This window comes from Anas platyrhynchos, chromosome 2, assembly GCF_047663525.1.
Source record: "Anas platyrhynchos isolate ZD024472 breed Pekin duck chromosome 2, IASCAAS_PekinDuck_T2T, whole genome shotgun sequence".
In the NCBI taxonomy this organism is placed as follows: Eukaryota; Metazoa; Chordata; class Aves; order Anseriformes; family Anatidae; genus Anas; species Anas platyrhynchos.
Genome location: NC_092588.1, coordinates 126,595,286 through 126,617,869, shown reverse-complemented (window position 1 = coordinate 126,617,869; position 22,584 = coordinate 126,595,286). Strand labels below are relative to the sequence as shown.

The window sequence follows — 22,584 nt, the reverse complement described above, 5'->3', positions numbered from 1 at the left end:
TTTGAAGGCATATTATTCCTATCCAGAAAAGTCTGTGCTTCTCACAGGCCACATGTTGTATCTCAACTCTCAAGAAAAATGTACACCCTTCATTTTGTAATATTTTGCTATGTAATCTCCAAATATTTTACTTCAAAATCTTCAATTACAGCACAATTCTTTGCACAGACCAATACAAAATGATCATTAAGATGTATTGCAAACACTCCAGCTGGCAATAGGGTTCTCAACTTGTTTGTCATGTCGCTTTCTGTACTGATTGAAGTAGTGATTGAAGTTGCTTATTTCCACAAACTACTTACCTATACATATTCTGTATCCAAATAGGACATATCATGCATAATCTTATGCGTACTTGGACTAATGATGATTTATATATCTATTGTACTCACAGAAAGGAAAGAGTGTAATTTCTTGTTCGTTGAGAGAATTTAAAATGTCATTTAAAGAAAAGACTTGAAAGTGATTGGAGTAACTTAGTTTTAATTACATGTTTAAATTATGCCTTATGTGCTATCTGATATCTGTGTGCCAGACTGGAAATGAGCAAAGGGCTGTAAAAGCATAATACATATCCTGAAGACGTGTATAAAAGCCTTCTGTTTTGTTTTGTCTTTTTGTTTGTCATTTTTGTTGTTGTTGTTGTTGTTGTTTTCCCCAGGACTGACAAATAGATGAAAACATTAAAACAAAGTTGTAAATTAGCATGCAACAAAGCTTTAAAAAAAAAAATAGAAATCTTAACAAGAAGTTTAAGCATCTGGAATTCTAAGAAGCTGGGGCTGCGTCACCCACTTTACAAAATGTTAATCCAAGAAGTTTCAACTATTAAAAAAAATAAAATTGTATGTCTGACAGATGCATTTCCACTTACATCCAGTCTTTAGTGCCCATTTTTCTAACTAGTGGATTGAGGATAATGACAGGCTGAAACATTAATAAAGTTCAGTAGGTAGATTGAACCATGCAGATTGGCAGGTACAGAGCAGGGTCCTTTCCTGCCTTTGCAGTTCTGCTTTTTAACAGAATTCACATTAATTCCACGAAATCCAACAATAATCTTGGTTTGGTTTTAACCATAGTTACAGATGGCATTTCATAGAGCCTAGCATGTAGCTTTCAGGATTTATTTTTTTTTCTCCATCTAAATATGCAGAAAACATGGTCAGCAAGGAATAATTTAGTCTGAAGTTTTTCATCCCTACTAAATATCCTATGTGAGAATCTGTAGTGAAATAGCCTTACATTTAAAATCAGCTTGAGTTCCTCAGCTGGAAACTTATATTAATCCCAAAGCTAAAGGACATGATGTTCAATACAATTTCCCAGGGTGAGGTCTGTTTTGTACAGCAGCATTATTAAGCATGATTATCAGATGAAAAGACACGAGTTCAGAATGAAACTTCAACTTTCTGCTGGTTTCCATTTTTAGAGTTAGTGTGGTGTATAAACATTCACCGATGTCTTCCTCTTTCTCAGAAAACCTTACATCTAGCAAACATTCATCAGCTCTGTTTTTCCAACAGTGGTAACTTCTTGATCTTCTCCATTTAATATTTTGATTCCTTGTTTTGTAATATGCACCTCTGTCCCATACAAACAGTTCCAAGTGGCTCATATCAGGCATTTTAACTCACTATATAAGGGAGTCTGTGAAATGAGCATACAGAGAAGGTGAACTTATATATTCTGGAAAACAATGTACAATGCAGGCATTTCTCAGTGCCTAGATTTTGTTTACCTTAGCTGCTGATAACCCTATGTACACCATTAGCCTGTAGAAAGCTCCTGTTCCTTACTTCAGTTGTATGCGTCCATAGTCTGTAAAAAACAATAAGACTTCTAATGTTGAAGGAAGGTCACAAGTGCAGTACAGACATTCTTATGTATTTCTCTCTATCTGAGCTGCCTGCTGGCTGGATCTGATCTGCAGGAAGTTTTCCTCTCAACACTACTTCTTCTTCAGAAGCAGACATGCTGTGCTGCCCTATCAGCCATCCTCTGAGGAGCCGAATTTCTTTTAAGCTTGTAGAAGGCCAGTATGCAGAGCTCACAGGATGAAGGTACTCCACCAGTGTAAATCCATTTGCATCTTGACCTGCATCAGGTCAAGCAGTATGGCAAAGAGAGAGATTTTGTTTGTCATTTATTGATGCTAGCCTTCCAGTAGTCCTCTCCATTCTGAAGCTAAACAAATTCAGTAAGAGTGATGAACCAGTTACTCTTCTATCTTGTCTCTTTCAATTCATCACATTGAAGTGGCATTAAAGTTTTTCTTATCAGTATCCAGACATCAATCCATATGTTCAGTTGCCCCCTATCCTTCAGTTCATTCCTCGCCCTTTTCTTTTTGGTCATTTATTTGCCTGTCTCTTTCCCACCTTTCTCTCTCCGATTTTCTAAAGAATAGACTTTGAAGGCAGAGTATCAGTTGTTAGTGATCTCTGTTCCTGCATTCATGGATGTGGTGTGCTCCCTGACTCATAACTCAGCTTCTTTCTTCTAGCAGGCAGAGAGAGGAGAGTTATACATATTTTTCATATGGAAGTTTTTGTGGGCAGCAATTTTCAGTAATGATAATTGGTGCAGCTGTTAGTAATCAATAATACATCTTCAGCCTAGACAGCACAGTAAACTAACCTCCTTTCACTTTGCATGGCTTCCAGAATATATCTTTAAATGACAAATTAAATTCTTATCAAACTTGGGCAATATTGTAATAAATATCATCACAGAATATTTTTAATGTCAAATATATACAAACTAGTACTAATACTAATACAGTATGTTTTTTTAAAATATTTAAAATGTTTTAAAGATGACTGAAAATAACTCTAAGGATGATGGTGATGTCTACACATCCTTTATTGTATATTAAAACTTAAACATGCAAACACATACATTTGTCCATCCCATTGAATAATTGGCATACATTTACACTAAATGGAAAGAAAAACAGGTTAGGAAATAGAAAAGAAAAAAAAAAAAGTTTTATTTTTTCATGATCAATTAGTTTGTAAGCATTTTGAGTGAAATGAAATCAGATTTCCATCTTTAGAGACTGCAATTACCTACAAAAATATTTGTGAAAATTATGATTTTACATTCGCATATAACAAGTATGACTTGCATGCAAAAATAAAAGAGAAGGTGAAGTAGTATGTTTATTAGAGTTAAAGCTAAAAAAAAAAAAAAAAAAAAAAAAAACGTTTTGCCAGGTTAGCCCTTTTGCAGAAAGATTGTATAATTTGTATTTAACTTCCATTATTTTTATGTGGACACATGTATATGGTGAAATATTCTGTGTCTGAAAAGAATTGTGCAAGTAAGGGCACAATCCTAGCAGGATCCGTATGGAGAGTAATGGCTCTCTGCTCTGAGTTGGAGAGCCACGAAAACAAAAAGCAACCTTAAGCTTTAACACTTTATCCATCCTTTTTCAAAATAGATCCTGGGTGGCAATCTGTGTAAACTCACGGATTCATTATTTGAGAAAGCAGTTGCATAGAAAGTCTGATGTCAAGATGATGTCAGCCAACAAACCAAAACTATTGAGCTGGCTGAAGTGTTCATCAAGGGCCTCGAGGTAAGAAGATTGCCTGAATGTTCTAGATAGTATGAGTTTTGAAATATCTGAAGTGTTTTGTTAAACATTATGTTGAATTTTGAGGGTAGTGTGTGTGGATAAAAATCTGGGGTGACAGGCAACAAGATGACCCTCATTAGAAATAATTTAAATGGAAAGAAACATAAAAAAAAAAAAAAAAAGAATAAATAAAAATCAAATTCTGAAGAGTAAAATGTGCTGCACCACACCTGAGAAATATTACTCTGCATTTCCTATGAAAAACAAAAAGCAAAAACCACAGGTAGGTGTCTGATATTGGCGAAATTGCTAAGGAGAAATCTCAATAACTAAGTCACCACATTTATACACAATTGAGAACACACTGTGACAGCCTGGGCAGCCTCTAGTTAATGAGCAGAAAGACTGAATAATCCTATAGGTCAGGATGGAGTTGCCCTGTGTCTGCCCCCACTGCACTTTAGATTGTAAATAAGTGCAAGGCACCAATCAGATACTTGCTGTTTGCTTTTGTTTTTTTCCTTTTGCAGAAACCATTCATTTTTAAATAAGAATGAAATGCATTTGTGTTAAAATTATACATATTTCAATGTGGTTATTACCTTTATTTGTAGACAAACATCATTAAAGCTAGCATGTGCCTATTTAATGGTCACTGAAGTCAGCCACAGCATTGCTATGCATCCTCTCCAAAGTCTTTACAGAAATCGTACTGTCTTGGTTCATCATCTAGAATTTTAGCAATTCTTTTTTTGATGAATAAATATAAATACCATTAAATTACAAATACAAAGAATAATCACACTACTACATGAGTTTCCACAGCAGTCTGAATATTTTTTTTCATAAATGTTTTAACTTGGATTTCATAAGACTCCTGTGACTTTTCTTTCTGTGATCTTAGAAACTATATTTTTCTTTCAGCAAATCTCTCAGTGGAATTTGGCAATTAAGAAGATTAAATCAGTTTGGAAGAAAACCACTGTAAGAATATAGAACTACTACTACTACTAATAATAATAATAGTAACAATAATAATACATCCATTTTTTATACCTGATTCTAAAATGAGTATAGTTAGAAATTTAAAACATGTGAATAATCCTTGTTTTGGTAGTAAAAAACAGTGAAGTCAGTGGTGTGTTGTTTTTTGCTTATGAGAATTGCTGTTTGTCTCAAGATGCCTTAATCGGTCACTGATGGCCTGACCCTACAGACCCTCAAAGCTTTTGGACACACTGTAGAAGCCAACAGCTCTTGTTTATAGGTAGTCTCTGAGTCTTGGGTTTTGAAGGTTTATGCGTGGTTACAAGTTTTTCTCCAAGATGAGGTTTTATTAGCAATCTTATTGTGTAAGTTAAGGGGGAAAATATTTAAAAGGATTAATTGAGAATGTCACATCTTTTCTGCTGAGAATAAATTCTTTTTGACTAGAACAGGAGACAGTTAACTTCTGAAAAGCATCAAGACTGATGATTTTGTCTATATAGCATTGACCTGGAAGCTCAACCATTCAGACTAATAAATCAGGCAATTTATATTTAATCATTAACTAACTCCCGAGCTGAACAGCTGTTCAAAATTAGAAATGGGTCACCCCGGCCAGGATGACATTACAGGCAATCTATAATGCATTAGAATAAAATTACAGTGATTTTTAACTGTCTGGAAATTTATTACACTGCATGTTCCAACTCTTAAACCCTTGTTAGCCAATGTCACTAGTGATTTATGGTGCTTGGGCGGTATGGTAAAATTACTGAAGATTTAAATAGACAATCATTCTATGTTTAGTAAATCTTCAAATTTCAAAGCTATTTTGGAGAATGAGGTGGGTGCTCTTTATTGTTTATGACTTACCAGTCAGTGACAACAAGGAGAGAGAATGGATAAATCAAAAGCCTTCTTGTAAATTAATGGATTTATTGTCTTGTTGCCTTCATTTAATGATTTAAAGAAGAATCCAATGACTTCTGTAGGAAAAATGGATGTCTAAAATACTTTAAAACACAACTGCTACCTTACAAAGATTGTTGTTAGAGCTTTCAATGGCCCTTTACTTGTCATTTGTTGGGTATCTCCTTTGGACATTACTGGTTTAGCAAGACTTCACATACTGAGTTCCTGCATTTTCACTGTGAAAAGTTTAAATGCTAACTCTTAAGCACTGAATTTTAAAGAAAATTCCAGTTCCTTAGTGGATATTTTATATTCCCACTTTATACTTGAAGAGCTTTAATCTTCTGGTTAACCATTTTAGTAAATACTTCTGATTTTCTGAAAAACATAGGTGGAATAAATATCAAGTTTATCAGTTGTTCTGTTTGTTTTTGTACACACACACACACACACACACACGTATATATATACATATTTATTTATTTTTTGTAAATGAAAGAAACTATGGGGGATGCTTTCTATTCCATGGTTTTCACTGATTTTGATTAGATCATATAAAGGACAGGAAAAATAAGTTTTGCCTAGTCATCACTCTGAAAAATAAATGTCCCAGAAAATAAGAGTCAGTCTCTCATTTATGCTTAAAGCTGACTGTTCCTCCTATGTATTTCTTTTAAGTATTTGGCACTCGTTCATTTTTTCTTTCACAAGTATAATTGGTATAGGTGCAAGTATCAGAAATAAGGTAAACTTTGTGAATTCCAGATCATTACAGCTCAGTTAAATTTCTGGAACTCATAGGTAAAACAAGCCAGACCAATAAGAGGAAAAAAGACAGGAACTCTTTTTCCCTGCCCCATTCTTGGGAAAAATAAATAAATAAATGAAAGTATAAGCCACAACTTTGTTGATGTTGAAACAGCTTTGTTTTTTTTTTTTTTAAATTATCATTATATTTTTTTCCTAGTAGTCTTCTTTCCTTATGCTGTCTTCTGAACCTGGCTGGAAATGACTGCACATTGCACAAAACCCCACTGCCATGCTGTAGCTGCCAGCAGCCTGCCAGATGCTGCCAATATTGCAGTATGTCTGCCGTACTGTACCTGCCCTAAACAAAAGCACCAATTAGCGTGGGGGGGAGGGGGGGAATGACATAAAATGCTTTTGATGAAGAGCTTCATCCTAATTTTTCAGATTGAAAGGGTTCAAATTGCCACCAGAAAGCATGGATTGTTTTCAGCCTTATGGCCTTAGGAAGTTTATCCCTCACTGGCAAAGTACATTTCCTGTAGTGCTTTTGTATATTTAACATGGAGATTAAATGTTCTGTCACTTCTAAGTTGTTCAGAAGCTGTCATTTTCTAATTTGGCTTTGCAGTTTGAAAATGTGCATTGGAGCCAATTTGTTGAAAACCTCAAAGAACGAAAGAAAACTTTATGTGGTGGTGTCATGTTAGCAGCAGCATTTGTGTCTTACTTTGGACCCTTCACAAAGCCATCTCTCCAGGAACTGATGCAACATTTCTGAATTCCCTTTCTAAAGTCACAAATGGTTCTATATATATATATATAGAACAATATATATATATATATATATATATATATATATATAGTACAAAATGTGAGTCTAAAGTGAAGGGTCTGGTTTCCTAAAGTCACTGTCTTTTGCAACTTTGAAGTATTTTTATTGATTATTGATCGTATTTAAAAGTGTCTATAAAATACCTTTTGCAGTCTGTCTGTTTTCTAGTTCATATGTACATTCCTCATTATTTTGAAGAGAATGGAGGGGGGGGAGAAAGGGAGAAAAAGTAAGTTCCTTCCCTTTCCAACTCTCCGTGTGAAATTCTGTTCTTTGTGACACCTGTGTGATAGCAAATGCTGTGAATACTGTTAGCAATGTAGAGAGACCTATTCTGTTTAGCTTTTCAGCTCCAAACGGTGCATGCAGTTCATAACGCTCCTTTCTCCATACATGGAGAAAACCGTAATAGTATTCAACAAATTTGCAGAGCTGAGTAATGCAGAGCAGCGCTAACTCTTAGAGTTGTCTCTGCACATCTTTCTCCCTCCTTGGCCTCCTAAATATATGCCTTGTACCTTATTTCACCGGCTGCTGCTGCTTCATCTCTCTTAAAATTGGTCATACAGTATGGCTGTAGCACAATGTGGTATGAGTAGCATGAAGAGTAAACTCACATGGGTGGAACAACTTTATAAAAAAAAAAAATAATTCATATTCAAAATTTGTATTTTTTAAGATGCTTTCACTGAACAGTATTGAAATAAAATAGTTCCTTTCAGATTTGTTTGTTTTCCTGCAGGTGGAGAAGAGTGGTAAAGGAAGAGAGAAAAGCATGTAGGTAGTGATGTTAAAAATAGATGATCATTAATAGTAATTTTTAGAAAGAACACCAACTAGTTCTGTGCCACAAAGTATCCATTTTGTACAGATGTAAGGACAGTAGATGTATCAGTATACTAAAATACATTTCTTGCATTGTGTCAAAATGTGTATTAGAAATTTTAATAACACTCCAATGTTAGGTTTTTCCACAAAAAAGTATTTCAGCTCATGGAGCTGAACGTAGTGCTTGCCTTACAGTGCAGGAATAAAAGAAAGAACATTGTCAATCTTTTGGTATATACAAAAAAATTATTATATGCAGGGAATTAATATGTTAAATATTTGCAGGGATGTCTGTCTGTCTAGTGCTTTTGTGCTTGGATTTTCAGCAAGTTCATCAAATGTTAAGTTTATTTTGCACTCTATGATTAGAATCAGGGTTTAGACAATTGTTTTCCTAGTATGCTAACTATGACATTTGTGCCACAGAAACTGCACTGGATATATTGTTCTATTATTATTAATGCTAATGTGCAAATCTGGCTCAAATTAAAGAGAAGAAATAATTCTATTTATTAAATGACCATCACATTTGCATGCTTTTTGATTTTAGGGTGCACTTTTAAGATAATCTCAAATCTACAAGCCAGTACTATAGAACTATACAAGGACTATACATGTCTAATGAGAAGAAATTTTTTTACAGGAGTATTTAAAACACCTCTGAATGGTATTGAAGATAGACAAATATGGATGACGCTATTCTTTCCTTTAATTTATGCTTTTACAATACAATCCAGAAATGACAAATAGGAAAGCCTGGGATAATGTGGTGAAGGAATTGGTGAGAGTTTGTCCTTTATCTCAGTATGGAAAAATTAGGGGCTACTAGTAAAAAACAGTGTTATATTGGTATCCAGCAAGGGGAGGCTGTCTGATGGCTGCTTTAGTGTGCATGGAGCTTCGTTCTCTGTGAGCAGCCACTCACATGAGTGCTGCTGCTGGCGCTACACAGGTGCTACTCTACCCTCTCCTCTAAGTTTTGAAGGTGACCTCATTAACACATAGCTGAGCTGTATTAATAAGATCCCAGGGGAATCCTCTTGGTAACTTTTGTGCTATTAAATACACATTTATATACCAGAAATACCTGCTCAAGAGAATACTTGAGCATGGAATTTGCAATATCAGAATCTAGATATGCTGAAATTTATAATGTATAGTTTTACTTTATCAAATATATTTTATGAATTAAATGTCTTAAATTAAAAGACATTTTTTTTAAAACCCAAGATAGATGAAACAAACTGATTCTCATCACATTTCCTACTATGTTATTTTGCATATGATAGTCTACAGAGGTACTCCTTACTTTCCTCCCTAGAAAATCTTAATTTATATCAGCCTAGCTGTATCTTGTGTGTTACACTGAGTCATGCCTTGCTGCTTGGTAACCTGACTGGTTTATTATATTTCACGCGTGCTTCAAAGGTTCCTGTTCCTGTGATGGAGGGCCTGGACCCAATTGCCACATTGACGGATGATGCTACGACTACAGGATGAAGTAACGAGGGACTGCCTGCTGATCGGATGTCAGCAGAAAATGCCACAATTAAAACACACTGCAAGTGCTGTTTTTTTATGATAGATCACCAGCAAGAGGGAATTAAATAGATAAAGACTAAATACAGAGCTGACCTTAAAGTCATACATGTAGGACAGAAAGGGTATGTGCATGCTGAAGGATTGTCTTTTACATTCACTACCCTGAAGTTCCTCTAAGTTTTGTAAGGGACAGGCACTGGGCCTGTTCAGCCTGGAGAAGAGGAGGCTGAGGGGAGACCTCATCGCAGTCTACAACTTCCTCGTAAGGGGGTGTCGAGAGGCAGGAGACCTTTTCTCCATTAACACCAGCGACAGGACCCGCGGGAATGGAGTTAAGCTGAGGCAGGGGAAGTTTAGGCTGGACATCAGGAAAGGGTTCTTCACAGAGAGAGTGGTTGCACACTGGAACAGGCTCCCCAGGGAAGTGGTCACTGCACCGAGCCTGACTGAATTTAAGAAGAGATTGGACTGTGCACTTAGTCACATGGTCTGAACTTGGGTAGACCTGTGCGGTGTCAAGAGTTGGACTTGATGATCCTTAAGGGTCCCTTCCAACTCAGGATATTCTATGATTCTATGATTCTATGATCTTGAAATGTGTTTACTTGAAGACTTGAGATATTACAACACTGCAGCTTATTTATCCATAATATCATTTTCTATTTGAAACAGTACATTTTCCATTTGAAATGACATAAATGTATTGAACTGATATAGAACTCTTAACAACTGAGAAAGTCTTTGCAAACAGTTTTGTATGGTTTAACCAAGCTCTTTCAGAAAAGCTTCTTCAATTCTATTATAGATGTCTTTCTATAAGCATCACTTATCTAATATTTCTAATATTTACTTTTTTTTTTTTCATGGTAAGTTTTCTGAAGACCTTTGTCTTGTGGAGAGATTATACTCATCAAAACCACGGTGATTATTGCCTGATCTCCTGATTGGAAGGCATACCAAAGGGAAGGTAAGTATAGCTTGAGTAATCAGAATTTTTCATGATGACTGGATCTACAATGTTTTGATTTTCTATTTTTTGCTTACTGTTCCATAACACTTCATGAAGTTATTTATTCCTTTTAAAAATGCTATCCTTTAAAACTGTTAATGAGTAAATATTAAAATGTTAGTATCTGCATCTGATTAGATAACAAAATTATTTTCTCAATTCTCAAATTGGACTAGAAATACAATATAGACATGCATGAGAGTTTTCTCAAACCAAATTGAAAATGTTAACTTTTTTTTTTTTTTAGTATAAAGGTATCTTCTTTTTTTCTGAGCCAAAATATAATAAACGTTTTGTGACTTCCATTTTAGGCATCTATAGAAAATGGGAAAGTATTGGAAATGACAGGCTAGATTTGGATTTAATAATATATAGGATTTTCAAGCTGGAATATCAGCTTAAGGAAACAATACCTCCACTTTGCAGTGTGTTGCCATAAATTTTTGTTGGGCCAACCCATGAAATAAATCAAGGAACTGGTTTAAAAATAAATAAATAAATAAAAGGCTGATGAGGCAAAACTGATGAGCTACAACATCGGGCAGAGATGAGCAAACAGTTTTTGGTTGGTATGATTGCCAATGCCCTGAGTGTGAAACCAATCCAGTTGTCAGTGTCCTCAAATCCTTTGAGGCAGACATAGTGGTGGTGTTAATGTCTCTTCAGCTTTACCTAGAAACCTAGTCTGTTGTCAACAAAAGTCACATGCCCCATTTCTCATGCAGTGTCTGAGGACAGAGCCTGTCCCATACTCTCCCTCCTGCTGGCAGCAACACAGCTCTGTGAGCTCCAGCCCAGAGGTCTGGAGGTGGGTGTTCAAGTGGAAGATACGTGTTCAAACCAGGTAACACACAACTGAGTTTATTGCATCTTCCCTCTCTGAAATTTCTGTGGCAGGAGTGTAGATGGTACCAGATAAGCAGTCAGACATCGTATTCTGTCCTTTTCAGGGGTTGGTTGTGAATCCCATCTGTTGTCAAAATTTTTGGAAAACGTCATCAAAAATATTTCCTGTGATCTAGTTAAGGTACCTCTAGATACATTTTCAGGGATGATAATAGGAGAAGTAATTGAGTTTGTACCCAAGCACTTGCTGCAATAGAATTTTAGTCTGTACTCTCTTCCATCGCTTTTCATAAAAGCTTTGAAAGTGTTGAGTCTCCAATGCAGCTGTCAACCTAAAGAATAATATTGATTTTTGGTAGCATGATAGTAAACCTGATAAACCTAATTAAATACCTCATCTGGTGATCTGAAATGCTATGTTGTTTTCTCCACTCAAATGTGGATTTATTTTTAAGACTTAAAGTATTCTTCTGCTCTAATCGTATTTTCAAATAACACATCCATGAAACAGATCTTTCAAGTTTGAGAATATGATGCTTATTCTAATAAGAAATCAGAGGTACTCCTGAAGCACTCCTGGATCATTTTGAAATGTTACTCTAAGAGCATTTAGACTACTTGCAGGGAATGTGATTTTTCAAAGAGAAAATATAGAAGATATATTAAATAAAACTGGTTTCTCGTTTTGGACATATTACTCAAGCTTTTCTCCTTCCTTCTCCCTCCAGAATTTCAGGCTTTGATGTTCACACAGTAAATTTAAATAACAGCTTACATCTCTGTGAATACTTGAAGCTCCTGGAGAATACACTTTTACCCTGCAGTATGTCCTCTTGAAATGATTCTTTATTGTTGTCTTTCTATGTAATGGTAATAGTATTTGAAGCACGTCAATGTAAAACCATATGGGTTCATTTTCAGAATCTGCAGTGAAGACATTCTACTGAAAATTAGAATTATACTGGTCTAAAAGAGAGATGAGAATTAGATTGCAAGGTATAACAAGGCTTAAGGAACAAGACAGATCTGTAAAACAGCAGAAAAAAAAGTTGGACTGAGGAGGATGGGGGGCCCAGCTATAGAAATCTGCATTTACTCAGCAGAGGTTTCCATGTAGCACAGCAGACTGGTACACACTCACACAAGCATGAAGCTATTGTGATACAAATATAAGTTCTCCATGTGAATATTTTAGCAACATTACGTGACCTAATGTTCCATTGCTCACTGAAGATGTAGCAGGTCTCCTCTGTGGGGCAATAGTAATATATACACCCCTTTATTACCAAATAAACAGAGTTTTCCTCATTCTGGATTAATTTCTGTTATTTGTTTATCTTAGTAGTTGTGTCAGGCACTTTGGATTTTTTTTTCTTCCTAATAAAGAAAGACTAGAAAGGTATTTGTGATAGATATGGTGCAGTCCAGCAGTTGAAGTTCATTAATAATTGGAATGTTGCAGAGTATGAAGTAATGAATACTAATTACTCCTTTCATGTCTGACAGCACCCCGTGGACCAATACATCAGCCCAGACTTTAATTTGGTTCTAGTAATGGTTTCATCAATAGTACATTAATTCTGTGTTTGAAAAGATATACAGTTGAACCTGACCCACACAGTAGATACCACTGTCATAAAATGGCCACATACTGACAACAACTGGATAATTACAAATAATTAAATCCACTGAGCTTTAGACAATCCTAATTTTAAGTAAAATATATCTTATCATATCAATCGACAGAAAGCATAGCTAGGGAGATTTATCAACTTGTACTCCTTCCAAAGCAAATTTACTAGCCTGCATATTAGAGAACTTGCTGATCTGTGAAGCAACTTCATAAAATTATATTCCTCCCCACATTGTTTACCAAGATTGTTCTTGCATCAGACTCCTTGATATTCTGTAACATCAGCTTCTGGTATTGTTTTTGAATGAAACCTGCAAAAGGAATTCTGAGCTTCAGAGAACTTCAGATATATGTATGAATTTACATTTTTCTCAAAACTTGGGTGATTATAGTGTGAACTACAGGTACTTGCTATCTCTGCAAATCAGACTTACAGTGCCTTAGTTAGAAGTATTTAGAAGTTAGAATAGATAATAGTTAGAAGCCTAACAAGCTTTAGGTGTTGGAGCTTGAGTATTTTAGTTTTAGTTTAGTTTAGTTTAGTTCAGGTTTCTGGACCTGCAAACCTGCTCAGTGGGTCTTAATATACATTAGACTGTGATCTGATATTGACAATGGCTAAAAATTGCTAAAATTATTATTAAAATAATTTAGTATATTTTCTGAGAGAATGGAGAAAAGACATAAGTGAATAAAATAATTTCAAAAACTATCTGTTGTAGTGCATGTGTGTATGTAACCATGAAAGGCATGGGGGGGGGGGGAAATTAGGTCTTACTTAATAGCAAGGTATGCAAAAGTGATTCAAAATGCACATACTGAGATCTAGTGAAGCAGATAATCAAGGCATGTAAGTAAACAGGTGCCAATTCTGTACAGATTTTTTGGCACTAACCTGCTAGTTCTGGAAGAGAAGTGACACCACTGAATAGGTTTGGTCTGGACAGACTTTAATACTAGAGTTTTATCTCTGTAATTCCTATACCATCTCTCCAGAACCATTGTTTTGGAGATAACTGGATGTAGGCATTTAACTGTACAGATCAATATCATTTTCACTCATATGGGAGATGGTAGATGAATAAATTCATTGTTCATAAGACCCTGTATGCACCATATGAACTGTTATACCCACTCATCTCCTCTGCACCTTCACAAAGTGGTAGTCACATTTCTTCAGTTGAAAGATTAGGTTATTTAGGATTATTTAAGATGCATTGAAATTTGATTTATGTGCAAATGTAGCTTGTATGAACAAGTTTCCATTCTTAAGAGGCATGACTGTTATTCATGCACACACACAGCAAGACAATTCCTTTGGTTTCTCTACAGGGATAGCTTTCCTTGCCTTGAACGTCTCACCAGCTGTGCAACTTTAAGGCAGCATTTTCCAACTGAACTAGTTTGACCAACTTACACAGTTTGCCTACTGAGATTGCCTAGTAACAGCTCCATTCTGCACTTGTTTTCACCTGATTTGTTCAACTGCTTTCTCTACGTTACTTGTTGGAGTTTGAAAGTCTTTTCCAGAAGCTTTTAATTTTAAGCAGCAGGAAGTGAAAGAAGGCTCCTTTGGAAAATGTGTTTATCCCTCTTTCTTCAAACAGAAAAATATTGTTTCCCTTTCCTTTTCTGTCCAAGAATTTATCACTTCTTTTCATTCTTGCTGAGCTGATACAAAACATTTATTTATAGGAAGCTATCCTAGTTTTTGCCATTTAGAGTCACAGCATGTTTTGGAGAACATCCACCCTGAAAGGTACTCTTTTTAATTTTGAGTTGCATGAAAATATTTGCTATGAAAAGTGTTTGCATAAACTCAAGCCATTTCATGATAAGAGATCATGTTTGTATGCTGAAGATTTTTTCGTCTTCATCAGATGCTCTCTTTGAAAGTCCTAGGCTTGTTTCCTTAGCCAGTATGTGACAAGGGAAAAGCAGTTCTTTGTGCTGGTAACTCCAATTTTGGCAGACTCATTCATAGACTTCTCACAGATGAGAGTTTGGTGTGTGTATAAGCTTCTGCAATATATTCATTCTTAGTATTTGTTTTTGCTAAAAATCAGTTATTCCTTAAACTTTACGCAGGATTTTAAGTGCCTTGGGAACCCCTTTCAAATCTCTTAATCTATTTTTTCAAGATCTATGACTATTTCAACAGCAAAACACGAGCAGATAAGAATTTCCCTTTAATTTACTTTGCATGTTCCTAAATAATAGAGAGACAGAGTTAATACGAGAGATACTTTGTTTATTCCTAACTAGAATTGTACATTAATGTAGTCCATCCTAGCAACCTCTGCTGGTGAAATAGGAGATTAAGAAGAAAAATTTCCTAAAGACTAAATCTACTTTGGGTTATTTCTTTGGAGTAAATTATTTGCTATGTCTTCTATCAAGGGCTTTCATAGCCCTTATAGTGCCTATACCTGCTGCATTTCTTCAGAAACCAGAGTCAACCTTTAAATGGATGCATTTAATTTAAAAAAATGAAGCAGTTATTTGAATAGTTGTTGCTTATACTCCTTGAACCGTGTGAGAGTAATAACAAAACATTTATTTTTCCCAGATCTGTAATTAACAGAAAAACTAGAATAGCAGCAGTAATAAAGCCAACTGAGTCATTATGTAGTTTTTGCCTTTCATAGATGATAATCACAGAACTTGGTAATTTATTGGTCTTGTGAACTGAGAACCCATAAAGTAAGTACTCGAATCCATAACTTGAAAGCCTATTATATCACTACATAGACCTTCTGGAATGTAGCGTGACTCTCTTAGTAAAGTTTTTCCACTGGCAAAGCAAACTGAAAGTCACTTTTTGTCAGATCTGTGCTTCTGTCTTTTGCCTTTGTGTGTGTGTGTTAAAAGTGCAATGAAATTGCTCTGTTTCAAGCTCTAGTGTTTCATTCTCTACAGCTGTAGCCAATTTTAAAAGGTATGAAAGGACCACAGTGTTGGAATTGAAATCCAAGTTGCAGAACTGAAAGGTGAATTCACATCTATCTAAGGAAGGCTGAATTACCTGAAGGACAAAACTGTTTGGCTGAATGTATCTAGCTGAATGTGGCTATTATGCAAGCACAAGACAGGAATGCTCATCTCCTGTAGTTAGCATTGCATTAGTATACAACATGCATACATCCAATGTTGTCTTGTAGAGTCATGGGTTTCCTAGGACCAGACACATTAAGTTATTCTTGGGAATTCACTTGCAGTGTATCATAAGTGACTGCCTTTTCATCCTAGTCCTTGGTGAAATGCAAAAGTGCTTTCAGCACACCATTTTATTTAGCTTGTGTCTTCTGGCTAAGGGGATGTCAGAGGCAGGCAAGAATGCTGACAGTTGAAATATATGCCCCTGACTCTGGCAGTGCACTGTGATATCCTAAAAAGAAAGCAATATTTGTTTGTACAGAGAATTGCTTTATTCACGTACTGGTGTGACTTTCATGAGTTGTGTTTTAATATTAAGTATCTGTAGTGTTGCAACCACTTAAAAAATTGATTAGACAATGTGAACTTGAGCTTTATGAAATGAGTTTCCATCTACTTGCATTCCATTGCATAAATACTATACAGATTTCTTTTTAAACAAACAAACAATTATCAATATTTGGAACTCCTTTCTTGGAACAAAACATTCAAAGCAGCCATCACTGTACAGAATAAATAAATAAATAAATAAATAAATAAATAAACCTTTATGTAAAGAAACAGTTGTAAGCTATTTGACAAAAGATTATTTGAAAACTCTCCTAAGCTTGTTGTAAGCAATAAAGATAGAAGTTTACCCCTCAGCCACAGACTCTTCAGCACAGCAGTGAATAATCTACCTGTGTCTGCTGTACATATATGTGGAAAGGAAGCTGTGCCAATTAAGAAATGCTGTATGTATTCTTCATATAGTTTTGGTGTGCTCAGTCATCATCATTTTGTTCCTTAAGGTGCAGGCACATAAAGTTTGGTTTGTATCCACTTCTTGTGCTGCCATGATCACACAGTACTCATCTTTTTGTAATTAAGATATTTATGATTTTTTCCCGTTCTTGTGGGAAAAAAATTCTTATTCTTATATTCTCATTCTTATTCTTTCTTAGATACATCCAGATTGAAGAAAAACAATATGAATTCAACAGGAATTTCTGTCTCATCTTTCACACTAAGCTGTCTAACTCTCACTACAAGCCAGAGCTACAGGCTCAGACCACTCATTAATCTCACTATCACCAGGGATGGGCTGGAAGAACGGCAGCTGGCTGTGTTGCTTGGTGCTGAAAGGCTAGACTTGGAAAATCGCAAGGTAAAGACTTATCTTTTGATCTCTCTGTTGCTCCTTCTGAGATTTTAAGGCTAACTTTAATAGGCCTGTTTGAATCTGCTGTACTGTAATTGCTAGTAACCCACATATTAGAAAGATTTTAAGGGTCAGACTCTGCAAAGTGTAGCAAGTGTTTCTACAGATTTGCTCAAATTGGTGCTCCAAGAGGGCTGTGCTAGACCTAAAGCTTTGCTAGAAATTAAATGTATTGTGATCTTGTTCCCACACTTCTTTCTACCGCTCGGTTTGCTTTGTGCATTGCAATTATTTTACAGTACAGTATTAAAGCCTTGTACAGTGCTTTGTGCTTTAATGATATTCAGCCAATAAGTGCAAATAAAACTTCATGCCAGTCCATAAGAGGATATGATGGCACTTGGTTAGGACCTGGTGTACTTGGTTAATAAATTATAATTTATTCTTACAGAAATGCAGTTCTGTGGTTCTTGCAGTCATAGCCGATGTATGCTACTTTATGAACAGAAATACTTTTATATATGAATATAAAGAGGACCTTGAGCAGACTGGTCTAAAAAATTGAAAAGGTACTTAAGGGTATGAAATGAGTAGTAAGAATTCTTCCTATTTCTCTGTCCAGTTAGCTCATACACTTATCAAACTTCATCGGCGAAGATTAGCTGCATCTCTTTGAGGTACTTGTACTTCATGCAAGGGCAAGCTGGGTCAGAGAGCTTAATTACCCCTTGAAGAATGAAAGCAATATACTTGGGAACACCATGTGAAAACAACTTTCCATTTTCTTCTGCATCAGCACACTGCTCCACATGTGGATGTACACTTAACGACACCTACATCATGTAGGTTTTTTTAGTGATAGGGTCAGATTCTGACGGAGAACTCACAAGACTGGGCAAATACTTGCAGTATCAGAGGGCCTGTGCAGTAGAGCAGACAATGACCATACTTCCCCACCCTGCTTGCTCCCCTAGTGGGATTCTCCAGCTTCATGCTATTCTTGGTTTTCTCAAATGCCATGCAGATTACCACTCACCTTCTCTGACAAGATCCCAATCCTTTTCTGTAGTCTGAGGAGGAAGGAGGTTAGGAGAGAACTGAAGTTCTGGTCCATGGTGAGTGTGGTCTCCTCCTTGACCATGATCTTGACATTCTTGCTTTGAGTGTCCCAGAACTTTAATTCTAGTGTACTAGGACAGAAGATGAACTACCTCTTTCAGAAACTAAATTAAATCATCTGGTGCGATTAAATAAAAATAGCTCACAAATGCTATAAACCAGCATTTTTACTGCTATTTTTTATTGTTTGAGTACAGAGTTTTCATTCTTTCTGCTAGCCAGTGCTGGTCAAGCAGCAGAACTGCTTCAAGACTGAGCTCAAGCAGCTGGAGAAGGACATGCTGCTCAGCCTGTCAGCTGCCAGGAAAGTTTCTTAGATGACAGTAAACTTACAGAAAAACTCAAATCAGCAAAGTCAGCTGCAGCAGAAATACAGTGCAATGTAATAATGGTTGAGCTGTTTTTAACAGCTTGAAGCCACTTGTAAAAATGTGCATTATTAATTATTTTTAGTGAATTAGTTTTATGAACTAGAAACTGTCAAACTCCTGTCTGTCCAGCAAGTGCTGTCCACCCACATACTCACAATTTCCTATTTATGGTATGTAGCTGCCACACAATTATTTTATTTTTCCTTTTTAGGTGCTTGAATTAGTACTTGTAAGAGAAATACCAGCATGAAATGTGAATAAATGTATTCGTATGATTTCCATGTTTTTACTAGTGAACAGGCACATTGCTGTGGAAAAGTTATTCCCTAATGTTTGTCCAAGCAGAAGCCTGCTTACCTTAAATATTTGCTGCTGTCTGAAATAAAGTCAGTTTGGTAGAGTGTATCCATATTTTTTTCTTGTACTGATAGGAATGTTTTGGTAATTACGTGGGATAATCATGATGGATTAAAAAATAAATGAGGCAACTGTCGTCCTATAGATAGCTAAAGCCAAAGAAAATGTTCAGATTAATGTGATGAGAGATTTTTACAGACCAACACCTATAAGAGCATCTCTTTAATTCATTAGTAATAGCCTGGGCAGCATCAACCCCGTCTACCGGTACTCACTGAAGGTAAACAGTTATCTTGCTGATTTAGTTTCACAGTGCAAGGAGCAAAATCCTGCCTCCAGCAGTGATGCCCAATGTGCTGGTTATTATTTGTAGCAGAGGTGGCACAACGTTACAGTGGTAACGCTGTATGTCTGAGAAAGGAAAGCACTGTGATTTCCCGCTGATTCCTAGCACAGTACCTCCCCACTGGCCTCTTGTTGTTGGCTGCCTCTGTTGTGATGGTGTTTTCTGACTGTGCTTCTGAAGTTTGCCTGCCTTTTGTGCAGCTGTCCTGCAGGATCAGGTAGTTGTCAGGGGTTCTCTATAAACAACCCGCTGTGGCAAATCATCTAAATTATTAGATGCTATAAGGAAGGAAGGTAACCCTCTGCAAAATTGTCATCTTTCTTGAGTGAGAGGGATATGCCTGCCGAGTTATATAAGGAAGAAGAAGAGTATTGCTGTTTGCAGCCTTCATTCCTGGATTGCTGAGATTCCTAAAAGCTTCTTGGCAGAAATGGTTCAACCTGTAGTGCCTTGCATTTTAGTCTGCTAAGGACATCTCTTTTTAGAAGCCTACAGTCAGAAACTGATTGGTTATCTTGCATGCAGGAAAACAAACAGAATTCTGGAATTAAATAAATTAAAATAATTTTCTTTATTTTCAGGCCTTCAAAGTAGTCTTCCACAAAGCAATTAAGCAAGCTGAAGACATTTGGTAGTGTATCTCCAGTTTGACAGAAGCTGTCACGTATTCAACATTTGTTTTCATGAGCCAAGGACTTTTTGAGAAGGATAAGCTCATCTCCTGGCCCAAACTGCTTCTCAGGTGAGGAAAATTTTTCTGATTGATGTTACTGATATTATTGGTTTCTGTTTCTTACCTTAGTACATGATGCTTCTGCCTAAGCAAGCTATCTTTTTGCCTGATGGCTGTGCAGTTTCTCACACAGTGTGATTTCTGCTTCAATATAAATCAGAATTGCAGAAATTCCAAAGATATTTTTATCCAACTCGATTTATTTAAAATGCTGCAGTGACTTTATGAAGCTACATTAGGGATAGATCACATGATTTAACTGCTTGTGGTTATATAATTAATAGTGGAATTGATGTGGCATAGTAAAATAAGAATTCTCTTAATAATACACGTATCACATTCAGGCTGCTATTTTTCCTTTTTTATTTTAGAATCTGTAAATCCCGGGAAAAGATCAGGGATTACTACTTTTCTGGTAGATTTTGCCCTGAAGAGCTTGCTCCAAAAGATCTTGTATCACAGAGCTATCAGTAACAAAGGTGGGGATTAAACTAGAAGCTAACCATTCATGAAGAAAGTAAAAGGTTATAAATTTGGGAATCTACTTAGGGGGGTGATAGGAAAAAGGGAATCACTCTACAGAGTGTATAAATGGGAGTTACAAGCAGACAAATATCTGGAAGTGAAAGGAGAGAGAAGGGTGAGGGGAGAGAAAACTGGTGATATCTCTGCATCATAATACAAATGGATTTCTTTGTATCACCCAGGCTTGTAGCACTGTGATGCTTAACTTTGCCTTTTTTATAGCAGTGGTACTGGGATGGATCAAGAACAATGGAAATCTATACAAGAACTGAAAAATAAGGTCTGTCATAATTACAGCATAGACAGAAGCCAGAGTATGGGGCACAATAAATTTCTGATTTTTTAAATACATTTTTGGATGGAAAGAGAAGGGGCTATTAACAAAGGGAAAAAGATGTATTTATGTCAGGAAGCAGAGAGACTATAGAGTGCCATGGCAAAGGTGTAACTTTTTTCTTTAATATATGTGATTAAAGAGATAAAACAACTAGAAGAAAGCCTACTAGAAACTGAGGATCCTTTTTTTTTTTTTTGGTTTGCATTCCGTTTGTGTACCAGAACTGATTCATTCAGTTGCTATAGTTCTGCAGCCTACTTCTACAAAGTCTAAATTGCCATCAAAAGAATACTGAATCTATCCCTCCAACAGTGTTAAAAAATATAAATAAATAAAAATAAAAAATAAAAATAAAAAACACAACAACAAAACAACTACCACCATCATCATAAAAACAAAAAAATCAACTCAAGATTTTCAAATTTCCCAAAGCTTTGTGAGTGCTTGCAGTATACAGAGGGCCTAGAATGCAGATGAAGACAGGAGTGCACTATTTGTCCTTCTCTCCATCTTTTGAGCCATAAAAAGGACACATGGAGATACTTAGATGGAATTGAGAAGCATTTACTTTTTCAGTAGTAAAATTATTTGTAGCCAAGTGGTTAACTTCAGTGTGCAAGACTTGTTTTTGTTTATGTTCCCACAAGCTACAGAAAAAAAATGCCAATATGGTTTAGCTCATTTTAAAATTTGTGTGAATTTGGCATTCAGTACATAAATGAACAGCAATTACATTTTCTTCAAAAAGCTTAGACTGTCACATTGAGTTTGATTTTCAAGGTGTCTTTAACAGTAAAGGTAAATTCAGCTCTGTGTGTGTGAAGGGATGGTTTTGGGAAAATTTGTCACAACCTTTAAAGGCAGATATATAAGATGATTCTATTTGCAATAGATTTCAAATCAATGTTTTAAAGCAACCTTAAAACAAGATGTTAATTCTTATATCAGAAATTCAGAAAATGCAGCAATAAGAATTCTTGTGGCTTTGAGCTCCCTACTCAATGAGACTTTGAGTGCCTTCTACTTTAAGGCAGAAGTGGCTCTGAACCAAGTCTGATGACCTTTTTCAATTTTGCACGCTGTCAAGATTCTTCTAAGAAGTAAAGAGAGAGAAGCACTTGAATTGGATTTCCTTCTTCGATTCAGAGTTCAATGCACTTACAAGAGTCCTGTTGACTTCTTAACTACTCAGTCATGGAGTGCCATTAGGGCAGGTTGTGAAAATTGCTTTTTAGTTCTAAATCCTTTTTGATGTTATTTCTGGAGGCAAGCTACAACTAGACAATCTCAGATAAAGTAATACATTCCACAGGAATTTGTAGTAGAAATAGTGATGCTTTCAAAGAGTTGTCTTTGCGTTTTGAATATATTTTTCCTTAGGCATTGAGTGTTGTGGTTTATGAGGAAATCCTGTTGTAAATCCTATAATTTGTCCAGTTGCCTAGAAATATAATATCGATCTTCATACCACTTCTTATTATAGTAAATGTCCATTACAAGGTTTACAGTTTGTCATATCTTGTTATTTAATAGTAAGCAGACAGTATGGTAATACTGGCCAAAATAAACACTTA

The 22,584-nt window shown here is 35.8% G+C and overlaps 1 protein-coding gene across 1 annotated transcript in view; it reads left to right on the top strand.

Moving 5' to 3' along the window:
* DNAH11 (dynein axonemal heavy chain 11) overlaps positions 1-22,584 on the top strand; it is a 111,694-nt gene that overhangs the window by 69,530 nt on the left and 19,580 nt on the right. The window contains 8 exon segments of the mRNA XM_072033967.1: positions 7,810-7,844; positions 17,026-17,136; positions 17,138-17,228; positions 18,560-18,644; positions 18,647-18,723; positions 19,215-19,349; positions 19,997-20,132; positions 22,072-22,220. Coding sequence (XP_071890068.1) covers positions 7,810-7,844; positions 17,026-17,136; positions 17,138-17,228; positions 18,560-18,644; positions 18,647-18,723; positions 19,215-19,349; positions 19,997-20,132; positions 22,072-22,220 — 819 coding nt within the window.